Source organism: Zootoca vivipara, chromosome 7 (genome assembly GCF_965207765.1).
Source record: "Zootoca vivipara chromosome 7, rZooViv2.hap1.1, whole genome shotgun sequence".
NCBI classification, from domain to species: Eukaryota; Metazoa; Chordata; class Lepidosauria; order Squamata; family Lacertidae; genus Zootoca; species Zootoca vivipara.
The window spans coordinates 81,700,095-81,726,473 of record NC_142590.1 but is presented as its reverse complement, the minus strand read 5'-3'; the positions used below and the strand labels follow the sequence as shown (position 1 = coordinate 81,726,473).

General features: G+C 39.0%; 1 protein-coding gene and 1 long non-coding RNA gene across 4 annotated transcripts in view; one reads left to right on the top strand and one right to left on the bottom strand.

The window, feature by feature from the left end:
* Positions 1 to 39: 39 nt before the first annotated feature.
* Positions 40 to 24,383, bottom strand: SPO11 (SPO11 initiator of meiotic double strand breaks). Its single transcript, XM_035122091.3, has 13 exons — positions 24,244 to 24,383; positions 20,231 to 20,344; positions 16,953 to 17,047; positions 15,752 to 15,818; positions 14,333 to 14,441; positions 12,362 to 12,448; positions 9,645 to 9,678; positions 9,317 to 9,426; positions 9,094 to 9,193; positions 8,368 to 8,405; positions 6,530 to 6,606; positions 1,947 to 2,058; positions 40 to 205 (listed from the first exon to the last, which is right to left on the bottom strand). Exons 1-13 carry the CDS (start codon positions 24,381 to 24,383, stop codon positions 86 to 88), a joined length of 1,203 nt encoding a protein of 400 aa, XP_034977982.1. The 3' UTR covers positions 40 to 85.
* Positions 13,906 to 26,379, top strand: part of LOC148685161 (uncharacterized) — a 38,102-nt gene continuing 25,628 nt past the window's right edge. The window contains exons 1-2 of one of the 3 annotated variants that reach the window (XR_015951181.1): positions 13,906 to 14,125; positions 17,390 to 17,443. This is a non-coding gene — a long non-coding RNA (uncharacterized LOC148685161). The remainder of the gene's footprint in view (positions 14,126 to 17,389; positions 17,444 to 26,379) is intronic. The other 2 variants (XR_015951179.1, XR_015951180.1) reach the window with 2 other exon arrangements.

Here is a 26,379-nt window from a genome sequence, read left to right as displayed (position 1 = left end):
AAAAAAAACCTGCAGCTTTTCAATTAGGATTGCATGAAACATTTTTACAGTGATGCATGAAATGTTTTAACAGTTGACTGAAAATTCATATCCATCCACCAAACTGTAATTTATTTGGCAAATACACTCTGGAAAGATAATCGGATGAAAAATATGTCAATGCTTGAATTTCGGCCTTCATTTTGCATGTTGCCATAATATCCAGCTGTAAAGGAAAGCATTGGAAATTAAACTTCTATTGAAATTGATATGATGCATATATTACACTTAGTAACTGTGCCACATCAGAAACAAAGAGTTTTGTTCCAGTTTCAAGTTATTTCGTAGTATAAAAACAAACCTTTATTGTACAAGAGCAGCTTTTGGCCACAATTGAATATGTACTGTGTAAGTGTACTGAAGCTATTGATTTTGATTGACTTAAGGATGCTTAGGTTTGTGTTGGATTATGGTCTTGATCTCTTTTTACTTGTAGAAATTACCTTTTTTTACGTTATGCATGGCAGTTTACAGCTCAATCTACCAGCTGCTGCTGCTGCAGTACAATCAAAAGCTTGCACTGCAACAAATAAAGCAGCTTACCGTACTACTGTATATGAATCAAGGTAGTCAGATATACTAAGGTCTGTAATGTGGTCTTTTCTTGTTCCCTGTTTGTATTTTATTTGGTGGTATAATAATAAAATGTCTTTCATTACAATTACAGTGTTTGCTGTTTGTCAGTGGGAGGACAGTTGGGCAACGTGCTTAATAAATCATGCATTTGTTAGTGAACTGTATTTTTATATGGCTTTGGCTCACAGGCACATATGACTTCAGTGTAGTTGTGGTAGCTGAACTCCAAGCTCACAAAAAGCCATGGATAGGCTTTACAAATATGCAGCATGTTTATTGTCCCTTTTATAAGGCCTAAATACTGATTTAAATACCAAGGATTTATTCTACCTATATAAGCCTGAAAGGCCTTTAAAGGACTAGTTATTGGCTATTGGTGAGAAAATAACTAATAACTTAAAAGTGATAAAAGGATAAGCATGACTGGACAAATGCTATGCAATACAGTAGCTGTTTATTCAATATACAAATGAACGTGGTCTTAAAGATAAACTGTGATGGATAAACCAACTTTTGTGCTGTCACCAAGACATTTTATGTTTGACATTTGGATAATTTGTATGGATTAATAAAAACTGTAATCCAATCTATACCTGTTATCTGTTAGTCTGCTTTTATTTTCCATTATCTTAGCATTTACATTAATACACTCACTCCTGTCTCAATAGTGCATCATCTAGAGGCAAAGCCGTGGTGGGTTGTATCAGTTGGTAGATTACACAAAGCTAGTTAGCAGAAAACATGAACTTTGATTCAAAAGTGTTCTTCTAATAGTTGAAAGCCGTTGCACAGTAATTTCCAATTGCCTGACAGCCAGCTGGCTGTGGTGCGCTTGGGAAATGTACAAGGGATTTTGATAGGTGAGTGAGATAACACACCTGTCAATAATCTGATGTCATGACAGTTTATGATCGACATATGGGATGTCCCACCCACCTGTCAAATTTGGCCTGTTGGGGTAAAGCCAATCTGGCCTACTGAACCGGGAAAGGTTCCCCACCCCTATGCTAGCTGTTACACATGAGTTTGTGGAATAGATTTCTCTTTCCAGTTGCTTGAATCCAAGCAATAATTTGGAATCCTAGTTCTGATTTGAGTTTGGTGGTTGATTGTATACCATGGCTTCCTCATTCAAGCACCATGCTATTAAACTGTTGTTTGGCATGATGTATGATTTTTTCTCCTACTCTACAGAGAAAGAATATATTACCTCAGTTAGAATCACATAATTCTATTCTAATTAAGGTAACATATTCTTTCTGTGTAAAGTAATAGGGGAAATGAGTTTGTTCAGGAAGCTAAAAAAATAGTAAAAAAATGTCTGTACATACTTCTTTTTTCCATGTTGATTGATAAGCAATATAAGGTCTTGTATTCAAACTGTCCAATTTACTTTGATCTTGTTTAGTCAATGGAATCAATGCAGTCTTGGGTATACTCAGTCTGAAAGGCAGATAGGTGAATCTGACTAGTGTATCTTTATTTTTCACACTTGTATAAAAATATTTTTTCCATAAATCACTACACACTGAAATAAAAGGGGTGGGGCACTGATTGAAAAACCCTCCCTCTTACCCTGTAGCTGTCCATGTGTACCGTGTTTCTCATATTATAAGACACGTCTTATATTTATTTTTTCCTCAAAAAAACACACTATGGCTTATTTTCAAGGGATGTTTTATTTTTTTCCTCCTCCTCCTGCCGCGGCCGGCATTGCTGCTGCGCCTATCACTATGTCTTATTTTCGGGGTATGGCTTATATTCCTTGAATGCTTAGAATCCTGCTATGGCTTATTTTATGGGTATGTCTTAAAATATGAGAAACAGGGTATTTTATACAAAATAATCCAACAGAAGTTTTCCAGTTTTGTGGGATTTAAAGTAAATGTGTTGTTGTTATTGTTGTTTAAGAATTTTTATTGCAAAGTAAATACATAGTACCAAGCCATACATAAAGAATGATATAAAGAAAAAGAAAAAAAGAAAAGAAAAAATGTGAAGAAAAGTAGACAGTAAAAGAATAAAGAAAAGTATATTTCAATATAATAAACACTATTTTACAAAATCCCCTTCATGGATCAATGCCTTGTCGTGGCGAAGGGGCTTGAATAACTCAGAGAAGCTATGAGCTATGCCATGCAGGGCCACCCAAGATGGACAGGTCATAGTGGAGAGTTTTGACTAAACGTGATCCACCTGGAGAAGGAACTGGCAAGCCACTCCAGTATCCCTGCCAAGAAAACTCCATGGACAAAGACAACAGGCATATAAAAGTTATGACGCTGGAAGATGAGCCCCTCAGGTCGGAAGGCGTCCAACATGCTACTGAGGAAGAACGGAGGACAAGTTCAAGTAGATTCAGAGCTGATGAAGCGGCTGGGCCAAAGCCGAAAGGACACTCAGTTGCGGATATGCCTGGAAGTGAAAGGAAAGTCCGATGCTGTAAAGAAAAATATTGCATAGGAACCTGGAATGTAAGAACCATGAGTGGAGGTAAGCTGGATGTGGTCAAAAATGAGATGACAAGAATAAATATCGACATCCTGGGCATCAGTGAACTAAAATGGAAGGGAATGGGCGAATTCAGTTCGGGTGACTATCATATCTACTACTGTGGGCAAGAATCCTGTAGCAGAAATGGAGTGGCCCTCATAGTCAACAAAAGAGTGGCAAAAGCTGTAATGGGATGCAATCTCAAAAATGACAGAATGATCTCGATACGAATCCAAGGCAGACCTTTTAACATCACAGTAATCCAAGTTTATGCACCAACTACCGGTGCTGAAGAAAGTGAAATTGACCAATTCTATGAAGACCTACAACAACTTCTAGAAATGACACCAAAGAAGGATGTTCTTCTCATTACAGGGGATTGGAATGCTAAAGTAGGGAATCAAGAGATAAAAGGAACAACTGGCAAGTTTGGCCTTGGAGTTCAAAATGAAGCAGGGCAAAGGCTAATAGAGTTCTGTCAAGAGAACAAGCTGGTCATCACAAACACTCTCTTCCAACAACACAAGAGACGACTCTACACATGGATATCACCAAATGGGCACCATCGAAATCAGATTGATTATATTCTCTGCAGCCAAAGATGGAGAAGCTCTATACAGTCAGCGAAAACAAGACCTGGAGCTGACTGTAACTCAGATCATCAGCTTCTTATAGCAAAATTCCAGCTTAAACTGAAGAAAGTAGGAAAAACCACTGGGCCAGTAAGATACAATCTGAATCAAATCCCTTATGAATACACAGTGGAAGTGAGGAACAGGTTTAAGGATTTAGATTTGGTGGACAGAGTGCCTGAAGAACTATGGATGGAGGCTCGTAACATTATACAGGAGGCAGCAACGAAAACCATCCCAAGGAAAAGGAAATGCAAGAAAGCAAAATGGCTATCCAACGAGGCCTTACAAATAGCGGAGGAGAGGAGGCAAGCAAAATGCAAGGGAGATAGGGAAAGATACAGGAAACTGAATGCAGATTTCCAAAAAACAGCAAGGAGAGACAAGAGGGTCTTCTTAAATGAGCAATGCAAAGAAATAGAGGAAAACAATAGAATGGGGAAAACCAGAGATCTGTTCAAGAAAATTGGAGATATGAAAGGAACATTTCGTACAAAGATTACCATAATCAAGGACAAAAGTGGTAAGGACCTAACAGAAGCAGAAGACATCAAGAAGAGGTGGCAAGAATACACAGAGGAATTATACCAGAAAGATATGGAGGTCTCATACACCCCAGGTAGTGTGGTTGCTGACCTTGAGCCAGACATCTTGGAGAGTGAAGTCAAATGGGCCTTAGAAAGCATTGCTAATAACAAGGCCAGTGGAAGTGATGATATTCCAGCTGAACTATTTAAAATTTTAAAAGATGATGCTGTTAAGGTGCTACACCCAATATGCCAGCAAGTTTGGAAAACTCAGCAATGGCCAGAGGATTGGAGAAGATCAGTCTACATCCCAATTCCAAAGAAGGGCAGTGCCAAAGAATGCTCCAACTACCGCACAATTGCGCTCATTTCACACGCTAGCAAGGTTATGCTTAAAATTCTACAAGGCAGGCTTAGGCAGTATGTGGACCGAGAACTCCCAGAAGTGCAAGCTGGATTTCGAAAGGGCAGAGGAACCAGAGACCAAATAGCAAACATGCGCTGGATTATGGAGAAAGCTAGAGAGTTCCAGAAAAACGTCTACTTCTGCTTCATTGACTATGCAAAAGCCTTTGACTGTGTCGACCACAGCAAACTATGGCAAGTTCTTAAAGAAATGGGAGTGCCTGATCACCTCATCTGTCTCCTGAGAAATCTCTATGTGGGACAAGAAGCTACAGTTAGAACTGGATATGGAACAACTGATTGGTTCAAAATTGGGAAAGGAGTACAACAAGGTTGTATATTGTCTCCCTGCTTATTTAACTTATATGCAGAATTCATCATGCGAAAGGCTGGACTAGATGAATCCCAAGCCGGAATTAAGATTGCCGGAAGAAATATCAACAACCTCAGATATGCAGATGACACAACCTTGATGGCAGAAAGCGAGGAGGAATTAAAGAACCTTTTAATGAGGGTGAAAGAGGAGAGCGCAAAATATGGTCTGAAGCTCAACATCAAAAAAACCAAGATTATGGCCACTGGTCCCATCACCTCCTGGCAAATAGAAGGGGAAGAAATGGAGGCAGTGAGAGATTTTACTTTCTTGGGCTCCTTGATCACTGCAGATGGTGACAGCAGTCACGAAATTAAAAGACGCCTGCTTCTTGGGAGAAAAGCAATGACAAACCTAGACAGCATCTTAAAAAGCAGAGACATCACTTTGCCAACAAAGGTCCGTATAGTTAAAGCTATGGTTTTCCCAGTAGTGATGTATGGAAGTGAGAGCTGGACCATAAAGAAGGCTGATCGCCGAAGAATTGATGCTTTTGAATTATGGTGTTGGAGGAGACTCTTGAGAGTCCCATGGACTGCTAGAAGATCAAACCTATCCATTCTTAAGAAAATCAGCCCTGAGTGCTCCCTGGAAGGACAGATTGTGAAGCTGAGGCTCCAATACTTTGGCCACCTCATGAGAAGAGAAGAATCCTTGGAAAAGACCCTGATGTTGGGAAAGATTGAGGGCACTAGGAGAAGGGGACGACAGAGGACAAGATGGTTGGACAGTGTTCTCGAAGCTACGAACATGAGTTTGACCAAACTGCGGGAGGCAGTGCAAGACAGGAGTGCCTGGCGTGCTATGGTCCATGGGGTCACGAAGAGTCGGACACGACTAAACGACTAAACAACAACAACATTTTACAAAATAATAATAGTAATAGACTTCCATCATCACTCTCACAACACTTCCTTTCACATTTCATATTTTATCTGTATTTCAGTATTCTTTTCATCTTTAATATACAGGGATAGATATGTATATATATGTTTCCCCTTTTCCATTCACGAGGTTATTCTAGACACAGCCAAATTTTTACATTAGAATCTTGTCTTTCTAAATAATCATTCAAGCACTTCCATTCCTTCTTGACTCTATTCATTGGCTTTAGTCTTAACAAATTCGTCAATTTGGCCAGTTCCAAATATTCATGTAATTTACATAACCATTCCTCTTTGGTCGGTACCTGGTTACCCTGACAGTACTTAGCCACCAGGATTCTCACCACAGATTTCGCGTAGAGGAAGAATTTAGTATTTTCTCTAGAAATATCACTAATATTCCCAAAAGGTATGTTCCCTAGTCTTTTCCTATGTGAAGTTCTTAGTAACTTTTATTATTTTTTCATGGATCATGTCCCAAAACTTTCTGATCTCTGGACATGTCCACCACATATGGTAGAAGGTTCCAATCTGTATTGTTTTTGGTTTCATTTTTGTGAAAGAATGGGGGAAATTAAAGTTCTTAGAAAAGTAACTAACCGGTCAAAATCAGATGGAAGAAGTCCAAGCCATCTTATAGCAGGAACCGTGAGGCGATGGGCTTCAAATGACATAGACTGAAATGTGGGGGGGGGGACATTTGTTTTCTCAATTCTTATGACAGTACTCTCCACTTACCTGTCTGTAGCTCATTGCAAATATCTAGATAAGCTTTATTTATTCTTGTGAATGAAGCATCCCATACTTTTTTGATTTTTATGTGTTTCATGAAGTTCTATTTTGTTATTGGGGTTATATGGTTAAAATTAAATAAAAATACTTTTTTTAAAAAAAGAAAAATGTCAGCTTGGAAGTTTATCTGACAAAAGATATTGGTGGTAGTGGGATAGATAATGGGAAAAATAAAAGCCTCTTTCTATTGAGATAACTGGTTTTAGATGAGCTTCAATCCTTCTATTAAAAAACCCCATCAGAATCCTGTTTTCTAGTCACATCTATCCAGGATGAGGAATCTCCATCTAAATGTTCACAACCCATGCTCATTTTGGTAGAGATGCAGGTATACTATTTTATAGGTTTAGGGACCCTCCTAATCCTAAACCCTAGAAATTAATAAATGGTAGGATTTTAATTATTTGGGATGTGAAGGGAGAAATACAAACTGCAGAAGAATTCCTGGGCTAGCCTATGCAAAAAGAAAAAAGACCTAGCTAAGTCAAGGGTATTAAGAAACAATACAGGGCCATTGAGGGCCATTGGCAATGTAAGAGAACTGTCCTTCTGTCCTGAGGTGTGAACAGAGACTGAGGGTTGGAGGGTTGCTAGGGTAACTGGGTATGAGGTGACAGTAAAAGAGTATTTTTAGCAAGGTATGTTGGGAACAAGAAGGGATAACAAAAAGGGAAATCCATGTTGGGCAGGCTGGCTGAAGGCATCCTACCCCCTCCAGATCCTGGCACTGATTGCTGTGGATCTATTCTCCATAAACTACAGTCATACCTTGACATCCGAACGACGCGACTTCCAAAGGTTTCGACTTCCGAAGTTGACAACCCCGGAAGTCTTTTCGCCGTGCGCGCGGTCCGTGCATGCGCAGAAGCACAAAATCGCACTTCGCACATGCACAGAATGGGCGCTTCGACAAATGAAGACTTCGACTTATGAAGACTTTCCACGGAACGGATCGTCTTCGTAAGTCGAGGTACCACTGTAAGCCCCTCAGGACCCTTTCCTTCTATGCACTTGGCTGCATTCAAAAGCCCACTTACCTGGGAGTAAGTCTCACTGAATTCAGTAGAACCTACTTCTAAGTTGACATGGCTAGGCTTACACAGTAAACCCAATTCAACTTTAGTTTACTAGGCAGGATTAGTCTAGGGCAGCCCTTCCACTGGAGAAGCAATGAAGACTCACATTGCCTTTATGCTCCAGGGGAAAGTGCCATCCCAAGATTAAGGGCCCTACAGGAGCCTCATGAGAATGAGATACTGTATAACCCACTCTGCACCTTTTTTTTTTACTTCTAGGATGTATTTTTGGAGATAGAGTGAACAGAACTATACAAAATACTCTAAATGTGGTTACAACATAAATTTGTATCAGAACTTTACAACTTTACTATACAGTTTCATTTTCAGTTCTTTCTTTTGTAATTCCTAGCATGGGTGTCATCCTTTTCCCAGCTGCTACACACTGAGTTGACATTTTCCATCAACTGCAGTCCCAAAAGATATGATTTTGGTTCAGAAACAATATAGACCAAAATAAGACATAACGTATTAGTCCTGCTTAAATAAACCAGCAATAGTTTTCACATATCACATTTTAGCTGGAAATGGTGCAACAGAATTTTGAATTTAAAGTTGTAAAAAACTTACCACAGAACCATACTTGTAGATACACATTATTTCAATACCTAATATAAAGATGATATGAAATGAAAATTGAGTTATACCTACTGGGGGGCAGATTTGGTTCATAGAACATTGCCCCATTGCACTTTTGGTTGGGGCAATAGCATTAGTCCACTGGTGGAGCACTTCTGGGCTGGGCAGAAATATATCTCCACTTTATCTAAACTCCCCTCCCCAGCATGTTGGATAATATTTTGGATTGAGCCACCATTGGTGTTTTGAATACATGGTTGCATTTTTTGAAAGGTAAAAATAAATCACTGTATGATTTAGCAATGTATCTTAACTGTAAATCTTTGTATATCAAAATAGTGCTATGAATTATTAATAGATACGTTGCCTTCCCAGTTTTTTCAGTAGGGCAGAGTTCCTAACTCTGTTTTTGCAGAAATCATGCAAATGTCTGGTAGGGGGCACTTGGAAGGCTGCCAACTCTGCCTGCTTCTGCATTTATGTTCACTTTTGTTTTCAGAAGAAAGCTGGGGAGGGATGATGGGTTGCTGGGTGGGAAAATGTTAAGTATCTCATTCCAATTTTCTCCTGCAAGTGTTCCCAGCATCACTTTACAAGGGAGCCATGAGACTGAGAGAACTGTTTCTATCATAAAGTCTCATTCTGCTCTTAGACTACTCTATCTTTATAAATAATATGGTGAGGAGGACTATCTTCATTCCCATTTCTCACACTTACCATGTGGATCACCATCCATGAGAGCAAAGATAGGCACATGGCATGTATCCCATAACTTTCTGACTAGAAGCCTCGTGTTGACATCCGGCACACCTTTTCCCTAAGGAAATAATGCCTAACTAGAGTTTATATAATTATCAATGTTTTGAATATATATTGAGAAATCATTGCACTACCAATCAAATACGGTAAGTTCCAGAGTTACAAAATGTTAGCTACATACCGTAATTATTATGCATGGGGACATTTTACTGCAGAAGTTGTCATCCAGCAGTCTCTGAAAAGTTGCATCTTTTTCAACAATTAGAATAAATTTTGCTTCTGTGATCAAATCTATAAAATTAAGGCCACAAATATTGATAGGATTCCATTGTGCCATACAATTAAGTGCTGAATACTGTAGTAAATAACTTAGTATCATTTTACTAAGTAATATTACTTAGTAATATTTTAAAGAGAAAAAGAAGTACAAATTTTATATTGGTCTTTGTCTCTCTTTAGAAGAAAAACCCTCCCCCAGTCTACAGATAGATGTTTTCCTTAAAGGATACTTCTCATTCCTTCTACATTAGATGGTACAGCTACCTAAAACAACAAAAGGCAAAGTACCAAAAATAAAGATATGCAATTTAATAATTTAATAAACAGAAACAGGAATAAATCACCTAAAGGCCTTAACTGTTAATTTCCAATATAGTTTTCTACATTAATAATTGATTGCTTTATAGACTCCATGTGTATTGATGAATACTGCACGTGCAGAAACAACCTTATTGACCTTTGGACTCATTTTTGGTTTTGTCCACTCAATCTACCAGTCCATCTTCATATGCAGGGGAAATCCCTACCTCACTGAGTGTTTGAGACCCATCAACTACCATCACCTGGTTTAGCTGGTTAGTTGATGCGATTCCTGGGGTGTGGGCACTGCTGCATTATGACAGCTTCCAGGAGCCACAGGTGAGATCTGACTGCAGGGTGGGAGCAAAGGTGGACAAACTGCTCCAGAAGGAGCACAATGTCTCCCCCATCAGAAGTACTACCCCACCCTTAACACCCCATATTGCATTTATATCCCACTGGCGCTGTGGTCTAAACCACAGAGCCTAGGGCTTGCCGATCGAAGGTCGGCGGTTCGAATCCCCGCGACGGGGTGAGCTGCCATTGCTTGGTCCCTGCTCCTGCCCACCTAGCAGTTTGAAAGAACGTCAAGTGCAAGTAGATAAATAGGTACTGCTCTGGCGGGAAGGTAAACGGCGTTTCCATGCACTGCTCTGGTTTCGCCAGAAGCGGCTTAGTCATGCTGGCCACGACCTGGAAGCTGTACGCTGGCTCCGTCAGCCAGTAAAGCGAGATGAGTGCCGCAACACCAGAGTCGACCGCAACTGGACCTAACAGTCAGGGGTCCCTTTACCTTTATTCTTCTCCAAAGAGTTCAAGGTAGTGAGCATGGTTCTCCCCCTTCTCATGTAATTCCCCAAACATCCCTGTGAGGTAGGTTAGACTGAGGGAAGACAGTGACTAGCCCAAGGTCACCCAGCAAGCTTTGTAGCCAACTGGGAGTTCAAACCCTAGTCTCCCAGGTACCATGTTTGACACTCTAACCATGAAATCAATGTGCCCAAAACACACTACCCAAACAATAACTTTCTTTTATGCTGAAATTTGCATATGGTCACTAGAAAGAGCAAACGTTAAACATCCTGATGACAGATGTTTACAGACACTTTAAACTGCTGTATTTTCCATTTGTTTTATTGCCTTTCAGCTATTATTCAACTCAAGTGAGATATGAGTTCCAGAGTTATGGGGAAAGTTGTTAACATTTCATATCTCATATTGGAATTTGACTCAATATGGCAAACATATGGAGAAAGAACCAGGGAAGGAGATGGGGGAGGGGAGAAATTGGCACAGATACCTATATACTGTAAGCTGAAGTGTGTGGCCTTACTGTTTAACCATTATATCATTGCAGGTGTTCAAGATAGAACATCTGGACATACTAAAATATAAGGAAAGCCTGAGAAATATTAATCTTGAAGGAACCTTATATTTAGTCCTAGAAAAGGAAATGTGTCTTACATGCTCACATAGTTATTTTTTCTCCATTGGAATGAATGGGCCAGATTGTGTGCACTAGGGAACTGAATGCATGTGGTTCTCTGAGTGAGAAGCTTGTTTTTAAGTAATGTATTCCCTCATATCTTGCACTACTTAACTTATTAAAGCATCTCCATTGTGTATGGCTGGGTGGATCCATGGTGTGGCCAATGCATCTTTGTGGGAGGAAGTGGTCCTGGCCTTCTTGAATAATAGAATCATAGAGTTGGAAGAGACCACAAGGGCCATTCAGTCCAACCCCCTGCCAAGCAGGAAACAAGACAGTGATTGAACTGCTTCTGAAAAAGCCCACTCTAGATGAACTGGGTTGTTTGTTTGTTATTTAATGTTTTTGTGAATGAAAAAAATTATATATGGTTTGTTGTCGATATGTATTGTTAAATATTTTTTTTAATGTTTCATTAATACAGTGGTACCTTGGTTGTCAAACTTAATCCGTTCCAGGAGTCTGTTTGACTCCCGGAACCATTTGAAAACCAAGGTGCGGCTTCCAATTGGCTGCAAGAGCTTCCTGCACTCAATCGGAAGCCACAGAGGACGTTTGGCTTCCGAAAAACGTTCGCAAACTGGAACACTCACTTCCAGGTTAGGGGCGTTCAGGAACTGATTTGTTCAGGAGCCAAGGCATTCAACAACCAAGGTACCATTGTAGAAGTGTTGAGATTTTATATGTTTACTATTAACACATTGCAACATCTTTGAATATTTTATGGATTTAGACAGACATTCTGTTACGGTTCTAAGAGAAGCAATAGCTAAGGAACAATTGGTTTTAACTCCTTTTCTTACATTTTCTTACATTCCTTCAACATTTCCTTACATTGCTTCACCATTTTCTTAGACAGTGTTGGTTAAGTTGTAGTCAAACATTAATTGCAAACTAAAATATGGATACTATATTAGGACTCCTGAGAAAGAATAGGAGTTCCCCAACTCTTGAGGAAAGGTTATAATATACAAAATGCATTGAGCAATCATTTATCTTTTGCAAATATTTGAAATCACCTCCTTCTTTAGTTGCCCAGCTGCAAAACCTCAATTGCATATTTATTTATATAATATGTAAATTAATTAACCAAAACTATTTCCTTCCAACTCTACAAATTCTATGATTCTATTATTCTAAGGAATTAGTAATACATACTGTTGTACTGCAGCTACAATTCACTTTTGTACCATCTTCTTCAACATAACTTAGATTACCAGCAATGCAACCTTTGCTGGTAGACAGCTGTGGAAAAGAAATTGGAAATTAGCTTGTCAGTTTTTTGGGTCAATCTGATTTTGGAAATATGTTGCTTACTGTAGAACTCCATTCACTTTCCAAGTCCCTTTTGACAACTGGTTTCCCAAAATCCTGCCATCTCACTTAAAGGGCTCACTACAACACAAAGTGGGAAGAGAAAGGTTTCTTCTGCCCATTGTTGCAGTGGCGCACTCACTGTCTGTTTTCTGACACCGAAGCAGCCCCTGCAGTTTTTTCAAGGGCTATTGCAATGTCAACATGTTTAAGCATAGAAAGGAAAGTATGGCAAGGGGGGGGGTGAGTAGAGGGAGACCACCCTGTCTTCTTGGCAGGCTACAGGAGTGCTGCCACCAGACAGAGGGAAATACCTTACTTTCCTCTTCTGTAAGTCTTGCAGCTACTACAGCCTGGTGAGAATGGTAGGTAGAACAGGTTGGGGATTAAAATGAAAGCTGGAGAAAAATTTAGAAGCTGTAATACCATCTCAAATGTGAGGTGAGTCTTACAGGCCTATGAAACTTGTATTTCTGAGCCCATAAGTAAATGTTTTGTTGTCATCCTTAATGGTTACAGTGTACCACAGAAATAAAGAATAATGTTGCATACTGTAGAAATAAATAAAAGTAATGCTTATACAATTCAGAACACAGATGTGAAATAAAAATAGTTTCGTAAAGACATTATAATTTTTTGTTAGCTATGACTTCTGTGATTAGATGATTGAACAAGTAACTCTTGAATCACTAAACCTAGGAATAATTACAGAGCAGACATTGTCAAATATTCAAAGAATGCTGATGTCATGGTGTGTTTGCTTCAGAGAAGTTAAATAGTTCAATGAGAAAGCAATGAAAGTTGCAAAAGAGAAAAGTAAATAAGAATAAATGAAGCTACTGCAAACTCTGTTCCTTATAAATATCTGGGATGTTCACAATCTGAGGCCTTGAGCTGTCAGAAATATGTGTACTGTGTTAGATATATAGGACATGTATAATGATATGGATATTATAGAAGTATTTAAAATCAAAATTGCTGACTGTGCTTAGAGTCAGAACTGCCTGTCCAAAACAGTGTACGTAAGCAGCAAGAACCTTGCAACTATGTTCTTTAACAGGAGATTAATAGTTGGCCAGATAAGAGGAGGAAAACATATTGGAATGTAATGGTAAGGAGTTAGCACAAACAAGAATTGTCAAGGACAAGTTTGGGAGGGAAAGGTAACAGAATATGCAAGCCAAAACCTGCTGAAAAGGAATGATTGAGGATGGCATCTTAATAAGATAACGGGAGTTTCAAAGTGGAAAACAACTCCAAATATGGTGTGTCCAATTGGAAGGCCAGGTAGAGTATCCACAAGCTGTTCACACATTGCTTTAGCCAATAATGTTGCATAAATGATACGGGCAAGAGGATTTCATGTATTTACCTGATAGAAGATGAGTATACAGTATAAGAAGAGCCTGAGAGCATGTACTGTTGTCAAACCTTGCTTGTGGCAATAGCCTCGTGGCTGACCATTCAGCGCTGTCTTAATGATTAATAATTATCTGTTGTGACTACCTTGTGTACCTGACTCCTCTTTCCTTAGAGGCTTTCGGCAGTCTACTTCAAGGAAGGAGCCCTAAGAATTTTCCTAGCGGAGCTGAGACACTAATTGGTGAGGTATTAAGCATTTTTTTATTGTAGCAATGTACCAAGCTTTTTTATTTCTCTCCTTATTGGCATCTTCAGCTAGAAATAGTAAGTGCAATAACTTTCTTGGCCTATTTGCCTTCTACAGCTTCAAATGATAATACTGTAATTTGCTGTACTTTTCCAAATGTGATACATTTTTGCAGACCATGTAATAAAACTTTTTTGATACTTAACAATATGTAGACTCCTTCTTGGGATCTTGAGCATACAGGAAATGTCATTGGTAATGTCATCCACCACTCTTTGGTTACCAAAATGTGCTGTATCAGTGTAAAATATGTCTCTGTCAAGATACAAAATATTGTCATTCAAATAATAATAGTACCATAAAATATTGATGTTACATAGGGAATACAGTATAGTCTAAGTACTTAAATATCATGCATATTATCATGTCTTCTACCACCTGCCTCCCTAAACTGATACCACCCCAACAACCATAGCCTTGGCCCGAACAAGTACTTTCTGTGTATAAGACGCCCCCATGTATAAGACAAGCCCAATTTTTCTGAACCCAAAATTAAGAAAACAATATTTTAAGAGCAGAGCATGACCCACCAGCGCCGGGGGGTCTAAGCAGGGAGAGGGGGACATCCTTTGCTCCACCCACCCTGCGAAAAGGGATCGGGCTACTGAACTGCCTCAGGGCTGCCTTGCCAGTCGCCCATGAGGTGGGCTCTTTCTGGCCAAGCTGAAAGCAGCCACCTCGGGGGGTTCAGCAGCTGCAAGTCAGCTGCACTTTTTGCAGTTGCACGAATCTGGCACTACAACAGGGGGGAGCTGGTGGGGAGGCGCACTGGGGAGGTGCTGGTGGCCTGGGCACAGAGTCCCCACTATGACCGACCTGTGGATCGGGACAACAAGGTGCTCCTCCTCCAGCTCCCTCCCTGGGGGGAAAGTGCCAGGCAAAAACATTCATCCTCTCCCACACCTTTGGCTAATGAAACAATCTTTGTCATTTTAAACTGTGTGTGGCAGGGTGGGGGGAGGTATTGTTTTTGTTTATGACTATGTTATGCATTTTTATGTTTTTATATTGTAAACTGCCATGTGATCCTCGAATGAAGGGTGGTCTAGACATTTAATAAATAAATAAAATAAGTAACCCTGAGATCAGATTCTCCTTCTTCAGGAAATGAGATCTAAGACTTAAGTGCGAAGAAGAACTGGATGCAGGGCCAATCTAAAGCACATCCACAAGATGAGCCTATGCTAACTGTGCCACTTTAACCCAAAGATGTTGTATTGCTGTCCTCTGACTCAGAGGACTCCATTCCAGAAGTTCCAATACAACCAGAGGCTCCCCTGCTCTGTCAACACACTGGTGTGAGCCAAGCCCCTTTAACTGAAGAGGCACTTTTCAGGAAAGGTGGAGTTTACAACTGAAACAAAACTTGTGCTCTATAAGACCCTGTCTATGGTTGATTGTTGCTGAAGCAACAGCTGAGTGCTGCTCACTAAAAACATTCAACCTGAGCTCAGTGCTTGCATCATAACACTATTTTACCTATACATAGTGTGCCAAATCTATTATATCACATTTTTAATTTTAAATGGTTATTTCAATTTTGCAGTTACATACAAAGTTATTACCTTTTTGTTGCATAAATGTTTGTCTGTACCATCTTGTAGATAATAGATAATATTTTAAGAAATAGAGCTGAAATATAAAATAACAGCTAGTAAATTTTACCAGCCATCTGAGTGTTTCTGAATAAAGATTGGTGTACTCTTAGCTGAATTTTAAAATGTATTATACCATTCTGTGTATATATACTAATCAATGAAGTTTCTGCAAGATTAGAAAAATGTACTTTGCTGTAATTACAAGTATCCTTTTTTTCAAATCCAAATCTTGAGGGTGAACAGGACTTCTGTAGTCCAATACTGTATTCCACTCTGTTCAATGCCTGAAGTATGATCCCTACTATGATGTAAACTTTCTGTACCAAGCTTTGATGTGTAGTAGAAAAAAAATGTTCAAACATTTTTCAAATCTTTCCTTTAATCAGTTACCCTGAGTCCAATATAGTTTTAGTCCTAGTATGGTGTTCATCTTACAGCTAGCCTTGCTTGTCAAGGAACAAAAGGCAGTACACTTTAAGGCTCCTGGTTGTTTCCCTGCAGTTGTGCCTTTACCTGCCCCACATCAGATCTCACAGTCAGGTGTGGGCCAGGTGGGTATAGTTTGGAGAAAATGGCCTTTTGTGCCAAACTAAGTCCCCTGCTGAGCCTAATTGGCCCAAAGTTAGTTTGAGCAAAGGACATGCAGTATAGTTTTACAGTAAAGGAAAGGTGTTTTAGTTGAATATTATATTGGTGTCAATACTGTTCCAACACATTACAAAAAGGGATATCTGAAAGAAGAATCTGTTGGGATTGTTGGACATATGTGCTGAGGATGCTCAGTCAAGTGGTTAAGTTCACCGCATAAAACCCATTTAACAGAGTTATCTTTACTAGGCCAAAACCAACATACACTACTATACATAAACACACTATTTACAGATGTTACAAGCAGTCTTCTCTCACTGATTCCAGAGAGGGATCTTTGCTTCAAAGTTTTTGCTGTGTTGGAGTCCCCTAAGTGGCACTGAAGGGCCTGCTGATTCAAATGTGCTCCCAATTGCTGACCCCAATACAGAGAAAGTCGCTTTAGCATCATTGACTGATTGATAATATTGAAACTGCAGATAGATAGATGATAGATAGATGTAAAGTCATGTTTTTTGTACTTCAGAATATTACATTAAAATAAAATAAATTGGTATATTGCTCAGTTTCTTAAACTTACCAAATTTTGGTGCTGATTTGGGACAGTCACTTCTTATTTTCCTTGTGGTACAATTACCAGTAGATGTCATCTGCAAACCTACAGAATCTGTAAACCTGTGGATGTGTAAACCAGTTCAGCTGTATGTTACACTTCAGAATTGGTGTTATCATGTAAAGTTTAACACAAAAGAGGGTTGCTTCATGAATGCAGATATGCAAAAGTCAAATGCTATCTCAAAGGAAGATGGATTTGGAATTTAGAAAATGGTTTGTCTCTCTGTTTATCATTTGTTTTCTATGTGTGTACACCTTCCAAAATGCTGCCCCCAAACTCAGCAAGAGGATTTATAGGGTGGTGTGGCACACTTTCTTGCTGTTTGACACTGGGTGCCATTTGAATAAAAATGGTGAACCCAAACTTGACTTCGGTGTGTCTTTCCCATATTTTGTCCATAGATTCAGCTTGCTTCTGAATATATTGACACCAAGCTTGGCATGAAAGTTCCTGAGGTAAGGATGGGCAGGATCTACATTGACATTTTGGTGCCAGGGGCCATTTTGAATCAGGGTATCTTTGTTGATGTTTAGATGCCAGGTATCACTTTGAATCAAATTAGTGGACTAAAATGTGACTTTGAAGTAACTTCACCTGTTTTTGGTGTCATAAGTCAAAAACCACAAAATTCAATAATCCATTTAAAAATCACAATATAGTTTGGTTTCTAAAAATTCCCATGCACTCCCTGCTTGTAATTATATAAATGCACTGTGCATGGTTAAATTAAACCGACATATTGTCAGATCTAGGTAAGGAATTAGAATAAAATCTAGAGTCATGGGCATGTAAACTGCCCTGAGATCCTAGGAGGAGGAACAGCATATAAATGTGACTAATAAATCATTTATTTCAACATAATGTACTTGAGATTTGGTCACAATGTATATTTGTCATCCTGGATATTGTACTATATTTACTAAATATGGTGTGCCATGGTATGTGTTTACCATTAACGAATAACATTCATAATTAACATATTGTTGATAGGTATAATCACAATGAAATTTGGAGTGGTATTATTAGGGAAAGGTTATATTGGTTTCATTGCGCAAATGTGACATGACTGCATTTTCACTTTTTAAATGCACTGCTTTTTATGTCCTTAAGGTGGCAGAAGACACTGCACTGTAAAGTTACAGAAAAGCCTATGATCCAGAAAAAAACTGACTTTTCTCTGCAGACTATTTCCATTCTTATCTTGCTCTACCCCTAGAAAAATAGCTAAAGGTCAGCTATCATCTAAATAAAGAGGTAGGATGTACATAGGTCATATCTGAAGGTATTTCCATACAAAACATAGATCTAATTTTAGACCAGTTGCACACAATCTAATCTCATGGTTTAAATTAGCATACAAAAAGTCCAAATGGGCTACATCTGAGACAAGTCATATTTCGAATATGCTTTCTTTACAATCATATCTGCAATTTCAGTTGTGGAATGTTGTGATTAAGTAACACAATTATTACATAGGAAGTTATTTGGGTTTGCTGTGCAAGGTTCTGAAGCAAAACCTGTTGGGGGGAGTCAAACCTTGGAGCCTTCTGCATACAGTGCATGTTTGCTATTAAATAACTAATCACAGTACAACACATTTAAGTCAGCTGCAAGTTAATTTCCCAAGTGTCTCAATGCAATATACGTAAAACTTGAGATGAATTGGTCTAGAACTGTTGCTGTTTGGGATATCCTTGTAAACCAGCTATAAATATGTAATTAGCTATTCAAAAACATCACTAACAGATCCTGATTCCATTGATTTGATTGCATTTATATTCCAACTTGCCTCCAAGGAGCTCAAGGTGATAAACATGGTGCTCCTCCTCCTCATTTAATTCCCACAACAAACTTATGAGGTAGGTTACACTGAAAGGCAGTGTGGCCCAAAGTGACCCAGTGAGCCTCATGGCTGAGTGGGGAATTGAACCCTGGTCTCCCAGATCATAGTCCAACACAGACTACATCACACTGTGTAGTGTAGCATCATTGTTCAATAGAAGCCCATGATTTTCCTATTACTTTGTAGTTTATGAGATACCACATATGGTATATTGGCAGTTCCTTTTTCTCTTTCTTATGTCTGTGGGCTGTATTTATGAATGGTTCTGCAGTCGTGGCTGCTTGAAATTTGGTATTGTTAATAGCCATGTCAGTCCAGCACTCTTTAATAATAATAATAATAATAATAATTTATTTATTTAAACCCAGCCACTCTGGGTGGCTTCCAACCGAATATTAAAACAGTACAGCATTAAACAGTAAAAAATTCCCTAAACAGGGCTGCCTTCAGTTGTCTTCTAAATGTAAAATAGTTACTTATTGCCTTGACATCTGCTGGGAGGGCGTTCCACAGGACGGGTGCCACTACCGAGAAGGCCCTCTGTCTGGTTCCCTGTAACCTCACTTCTCGCAATGAGGGAACCACCAGAAGGCCCTTGGTGCTGGATCTCAGTGTCCGGGCTGAATGGTGGGGGTGGAGACACTCCTTCAGGTATACAGGACCGAGGCCGTTTAATTAATTACTTCTATCAATTATTTCTATCAAAATTAATTTACTTCTATCAATTCCTCAACTGTCTAGGGTTCATAGCAGGGGGTTTAGGCACGAGTGGTGTGCACACAGTGGGTGCTAAAGCTAAACCATGTGAGGTGCCTTCTCAAAGTTAGGCTCTGGGTTTGGGGAAGGAGACAGAGTCATAGAGTCTCTTATCCATCTTTGGGAACGCAGCACAAGAGCTTGGGTGTGTGTCAAATTTTGACCTTGCACAGGATGCCATATTACCCAAGCCCTCTGAGAGGTATAGAAAGTTAATTTATTCATTGTTCATCGTCTGCTAAGATTATAATGTACTACTTCAAAACTTGTATTATCATCCACAGTTGGGACCTGTTCTTGGGACTTTTAAAAAAACTGTGTAGCAGTTGTGATTTTCACTGAAACCATGGTGACCTTTAGTCAGATTGTCAGTTCATGCACTGACTAAAAACCACACACAGCAGATTGTAAGAATAAGTGTACAATTTTGTTAATGGTTTTTTTTCTGGAAAACATTGTAGCATGGCATAGGGCTTCATAAAACATGAAGAAGCAATAATAAAAGTTGTTAATGTTTTTGTGTTTGTTTGATGCCAGTACACCACCTTAATACGTGGTGTGATTAAGATGATAGTATATAATGTTATAAACAAACAAACAAACAACTTTTGTTACACACACACACACGGTAAAATATACCTACTGTATATTTCCCCAATTAGATCTGTTATTTAATATGAGAACGGGTGCTTCATTTCTGGATAGACTTGCGATAACATCTTCAATAACATTTTCAATTGCTCTAAGAACATCAGTGCTGAAACAAGTTATGACATAGAATTAAAGACTGCATGTATACCAGTTCCAAAGTCTACAATAAAATGTTGACATGCATAACTGCCTTAAGTATCTGTTAGATTTATGAAGCTGCAAGAAACATTTTACTGTCCTTTTTTTTTGCTTCAGTACCCTTAGAAATCTTAATTTGCTATTTCATGTGTGTATACTTCAAGCATTAGAAAGTATACTGCCTACCGCTTCTCTTGATATTTTTTTCAACCAGCCAAACATTTGGATCAACTGGTTTAAAACTATGATTAATGTTTTAAATCAAATGATGTAATATTAACTTTGGCTAGGGTTTGACTTAACATGTTTTCAAATGCTGTAAACTTCAAAAAATGTTCAATGGTATAATATAAGTACTTCCTCTCTACCATAGCACATTAACCTTTTGATCTGACACTTTGAATGAGTGCCTGTGGTTTTTAATTATATGTAGGTTTTGGCAGGATAACAACATTGTGTGTGTGGCGGGGGGAGATAAAGTGTGCAATGAACTGAACTAAGAACAGTAGTACTGTAATATTGTTCCCTATATAGCAAAATAGCAGATTGTGTGGAACCTCCTATAAACAAAAGGACATTTTTGCTTAATTTTATCAGCTCCCTTGCTCTCCAAGCTGTGTATGTTATACAGAGCTGCCATTTCATAGATGCTGAGATCTGGGGGAACCCCCCCCAAAAAAACACCCTACTTTAGGCACTCAAAATAACTTCCTTTAGCTCAGTGATTTATTTATTTTTTTACTTGAAAGTACACACCCATTACATATCACAAACCACTTTAGAGACTCTCCTCAGTTTCAAAAAATGATTTTTCATGAGAGTGGAGGTGGTGGGGTGGAAGGGAGTTTGGCTGAAGTTGAAAGAACACAAGTCCAAAGTTCCTTTTGGCATACAGAAATACTTGTGTGGTTCTTTGGATCCTGACCATAAACTTCTAACTCTGGATGATCACATTCAGTTGTGGATAAGAATGTGGTCCTTTTCTTAAATGGGAGCACATTGATGATATATATCACAGTGAACTTCAGACACTCATAATATGCTTCCTCTCTATTAAGGAAGTACAGTATTAAGTGCTTTTTGAAGATGATTGTATATTACTCATAATCTTACAAAGGAGGAAACTGGAAATGTTTTTGTTTTGTTAGAAAACTAGCATTTATCAAAATAAGAAGGAAGGGATTGATATAGGCCCCCACAATCCTCAGCTTTTAGATATCTTCTCTCTAAAAAATGGTTAATGTGTCAGGTTGAAAAGTTTCAGAATAAGATTATTTGATGGTTCGATTTATTCAACAGACAAGGGTCATCAGCACTTCTCATTTGCTATGTTTCCTACTGGTACTTTTTATTATTGCATTATTATTTATTTAGGACATTTATGCACCATTCCAGTGGTTTATTTGCAATCAATTAAAATAAGGCATCCCTGCAAGCAGATTGAAAATCTTAAACACAGAACACAAAAGGAAAGAGGGAAGAAGAAGAAGAAGAAGAAGAAGAAACAAATTCATGCACCAATTCTTAAAGTTAAATAGTGATTCTTGTTCCAGATGGAACTTGGTAACTTTTTACCCAATTAATTATGATTCCTTCAGTTTCTGCAGTTGCTGCAATGATCTTTTATGACCCATGTGCATTGAATTTTATCATAGTTCTGTATAAGGCAGATAATTTAGCTGGATAGGTTTCTGTTTCATCTTTAAAAATGTGTGGGTAAGTGAGCAGTGCCAAATGGTAGATCCAGGTTTCACATTCAGGCTTATTGTCTGCTGTTTGGGGCCAACATAAGTTGAGAGTACTTTAAAGGAGAAAGAGAAGGATTTGAATGGCATGCTCATTGGAACAAATCACATATGTTCTTTCTTTAATTTTAGCTCCCACTTCTTAAAGATGAAGTAACCTTTAAGAAGAAAAAGATACATTACTGGCCAAACATGCCAACTTAAAAAGCTCTCAGCATTAATTACAGAGAAATCTAAGCTGGGAACAGCAAGGCACTGCAGATGTATCACATGAGGATAAAGCCTGTCAGCTCATTTCCAACAAGTCACAGCATGAGCATTATTTTTTTCTTTCTTTTTTCTTTTGGCAGCACGAATAGAAATGCACTTAAATCATTATTTCACAACAGGAATAAAACAAACAAACCAAGTTACAGATTTAATCCTATAGCGTGTGTGTTAAGTGAACGGTATGCACGTAGATTAGAATTATTTTAAATTAAATTTGCAAAACCATATGTTGCTTAAGACAAAGATATTAAAGTGCCAAATTTCTTATGCTAAATATATCCATTGCATTAGTATGATAAATGCATACAGCATCAGAAGCACACTATTTTTCCTTTGTGTGTGTGTGTGTGTGTGTGTGTGTGGATCTGGTTATTATAACGTATCCTGCAATTGACTTTTGGGTGAACCCCCCTCCCCCCAAGAAGAGTATTCTACTAAATATGTATAGGTTCAGAGCCTTAAAAAAATCAGTCTGTGATTCCAGGTTGTTTACACAGATCATGTGTGGCTCTTGAACAGTTCCACAGTTGTGGACTCCCCTGTGAGGGAAGGTTACAATTTACGGGTTTTTTAGTTTAGAAATAAGGCAGGTAAGGAAGGGGGAGTTCAAGCTATGTAAAATTATGCATGGTGCGGGAAAAGTGGATAAAAAAGATGTTTCTTGCTATGCAGGACAGACAAAAGGAAGTACTGGTTTAATACAGCACAGTTAAACCTTCAAATATGCTTCTACAAGATTATGGCCACCAGCTTAGATTGTTGTATTTCATTAATCAATCAGTCAATCAATCAATTAAATATTATTATTGTAAACTTATTTGCAATATGAGCTTGTTATGTTACCTATCTTGAGGAGGCTTCCTCAGGGAAGGATATATTTGTGGGCTAGAAAGACCAATATTTACCAATTAATTTGTTTAGAAAATGGATATCCTGCTTTTCAATGGAATGATCTTCCAGGTGGTTTGAAACAAATTGGATTTAATACTCAAACAGGCAACACAAAACACAGCAGCTCTCTGTCTTTTACCAGTGGGCAGGGCTTACTTTCAACTTTGTAATGCCAAATATCCAAAGCAACTTCATATTCTCAGAATATAACAGTTTAGAAGCAGTTCTGTGGTAATAATGTTGTCTTTTATTCATTTTACGCCTCTCAATGGGGTAGGTACTGCCACTGGGACTAAGCTGAAGAGTCAAGCATTCATTATTGCAATGAACTTTTGAGGGAAAGATCCTCCACCACTCTAATATCTCCCAACTATTGGAGCTAGAAAAGAGGAAGCATTAAGTGTATAAAAATGCAAATGGTTAAGTCCAACATGTTTCAGTTACAACCTTCTTTGGGATCACAGGACTGCAAAACAAAAACATGTTTGCTCTCCAAATACTTTGTTGCAAAACAGCATACAAGTACTACTGTACAGATAAACTGCAGTTTCCGTACAGTAAAGCTACTGTAGTTCCATGCTAGTAGCTGGGGTACAGTTTCACCACAGAATGAGCTAAGTAGATGCCCCTCATTTCAGAGCATGAGTTTCATTTTAGGTGATGACAGATCAGAAATCTCTTTCCCAATCCTTTGTGAAATGGCCATCCAATGGATGTCTCCCACATTGATGGAGTGAACTGTTTGCATACGTAAGCACCAGGTTACTGTTTTACCAGTATCTGCTCTGTGAGCTGTTTTGAGGGAGGAACGAGTGAACCTGGGCAACAACACTAGCTACCTTCTTTCCCTTTTGTTTAATGTGGTGTAGTTTTTACAGAGAAAGAGAGAGGTGGTGGTTGCTGCCTCTGTGGTGCTCGCAGTGGAAGCAGCTTTCCATCTTGCCTGACTATGAGTCTTTACCTAGAGATCTCACAGCTCTGGCTGGCCACAAAGGGGCCATGCCTGCTTCCAAGTGTTACACCAGCTGCTTCCCTGAGTGAAAGTCGGTGTTTGTCCAGTAAGGTGAACAAGGACCAGTTCGTCTCTCCAGGGAAGGTCATGGCTAAAGATGGAGCGAAGGCACTAAATGGAAGGCTAGGAAAAGAGGGGGGCGGGGGTGGAATCTGAGAGGAAGCTATTCGTCGCTCGTCTCTATCTACTGATCCTTTTTCCGTGGCGTTCCTGAAGAGGAGAGGCTCGCGCGCAAAACCAACGGTCTTTCCCGCCCTCTCCTATATATTTTGGCGCGCGGGGAGGGGGAGGAGGTAACGCGCGCACCTGTCCAGCAAAGACGGTTTTGCGTCAGTCTTCAGCAGGACTGAGCCAGACAACCAATCAAATTAGGAGATATAGGCGGGCTCTCCGCTCTCTCCCTCTCATACACACACCGAGTTGAGGGGAGGGATGAAGATCTGAGGGAGGTTATGAGAGGAAAAGTTGCCACGAGGATGCTTTTTTAAAAACCACCACCACCACAACAACAACTGGGGAGGAAATAAAGCTTCGAGAGAATTCCTGAAGGAAAGCTGCCACGAGGACCCAGCTTTTAAAATAAAAACAAACAGATAAAAGATACTAGGTTTGCTAGTTGTTGCGCTAAATGATTTGCTGAGGAAACGCTTTGACTGGATGGCAACAAACTTCACTGTTTCGTTGTTTGTTTTTGTTTTGAAAACGGTCTCCCATCTGCCTCCGCCACAGATAAACAGAAAGTCAACTCCAGGGACGACTTGTTAAACAGATTTGTATTAGTGTTTAGAAAAAAATACAAACAGGGCAAAGGAGGGAGAGAGGTGATTATTACTAGCTGCACAATCCTAATAGGAAACCCTGCTGAATTCCTTGGGGCTTTTTCCCAGTTTAGGGCAGCCCAAGAAGGCACCTATTGTGGAAAACTTGAGATGAAAGCAGTGGTTTTTTTTCCCTTTAAAAATGTTTATGGGTACTCTCATTTTGACTCAAGAAAATCACCATTTTATAGTTCAAATCGGGGGAAAGAAATACAGTAAATGGACAAAAGTACAAAGATTCACAAAATGTTTATGTTTATGCGTACCCCTGCGTGCCCCCAGGAAAAAACCCACTGGATTAAAGTATTATATAGTATAAAGATGGTGGTGCTCCTCGAAATTTGCCGCATATATTTCCCGTCCCTCTGTCTGTGTATAAATGCCAACTGAAGCATCCGATGAAGTGAAAACTACTCCACAAAAGCCCACATGCTAAACTGGGTAAAAGCGTTGCCCCTGCCCTATATCGTTTGCAATCCTGACATCCTTCTGCTCTTTGTGAGGACTAGGCTACCATTATTTTCAGAGGGATAACCATATAGAATTGTAGCGTTGGAAGGGACCCATCTGTTGGTGCAAAAGCAAGATTCTTCTGGCACCTGCAATACTTAATACATATTGTTGTGGCATAAGCTTACTTATTCTACCACTGGTCCCAGTTTTCCTGCAACTGAGAACATCCCAGTTGTCGAATGTTAAATTGTGATAAGAAAAAAGCCAATATGTCAAGGGGTGCAGAAAATGTTAATGCTGCGATCCTAAGCACACTTACCTATGTGAGGCATATGAGCCTCTGTCTTTAAAGTGGATAAATACAGGGGAAAGTAAAGGGCCAATCTTCACAATGGGAAACTCCCAAATCATGACCACATAGTATTTAGCAAAATATGGTGAATCTAGCCTAGGACCCAAGAGGTGTATGCACATGGCTCGAATACCATGGGTTAGTATAAATTCTAATTTTGTTGTATAGTAAATCACTAGAGCTAACAATGTCTAGAAGCTTTATGATAAAGATATTTTCCTATTTTCTTGTTGTTATCCCTGTCTACAAAATCTTTGGTTACAGGTAGGTAGCCGTGTTGGTCTGGATCGAAGTAAAATAAAAAAATTCCTTCAGTAGCACCTTAAAGACCAACTAAGTTTTTATTTTGGTATGAGCTTTCGTGTGCATGCACACTTCTTCAGGTATCTGAAGAAGTGTGCATGCACACGAAAGCTCATACCAAAATAAAAACTTAGTTGGTCTTTAAGGTGCTACTGAAGG

What these genes read in the sequence shown, in the direction of transcription:
- SPO11 (XM_035122091.3), bottom strand. Translation starts at nt 24,383, where the DNA reads ATGACCTTCCCTGGAGAGACGAACTGGTCCTTGTTCACCTTACTGGAC. An exon ending in TCTACAAGTATGGTTCTGTG is followed by an intron (nt 6,607 to 8,367) that starts GTAAGTTTTTTA and finishes CCCACATTTCAG; the next exon opens with TCTATGTCATTTGAAGCCCA. An exon ending in AATCAACATGGAAAAAAGAA is followed by an intron (nt 206 to 1,946) that starts GTATGTACAGAC and finishes TTTCCTTTACAG; the next exon opens with CTGGATATTATGGCAACATG.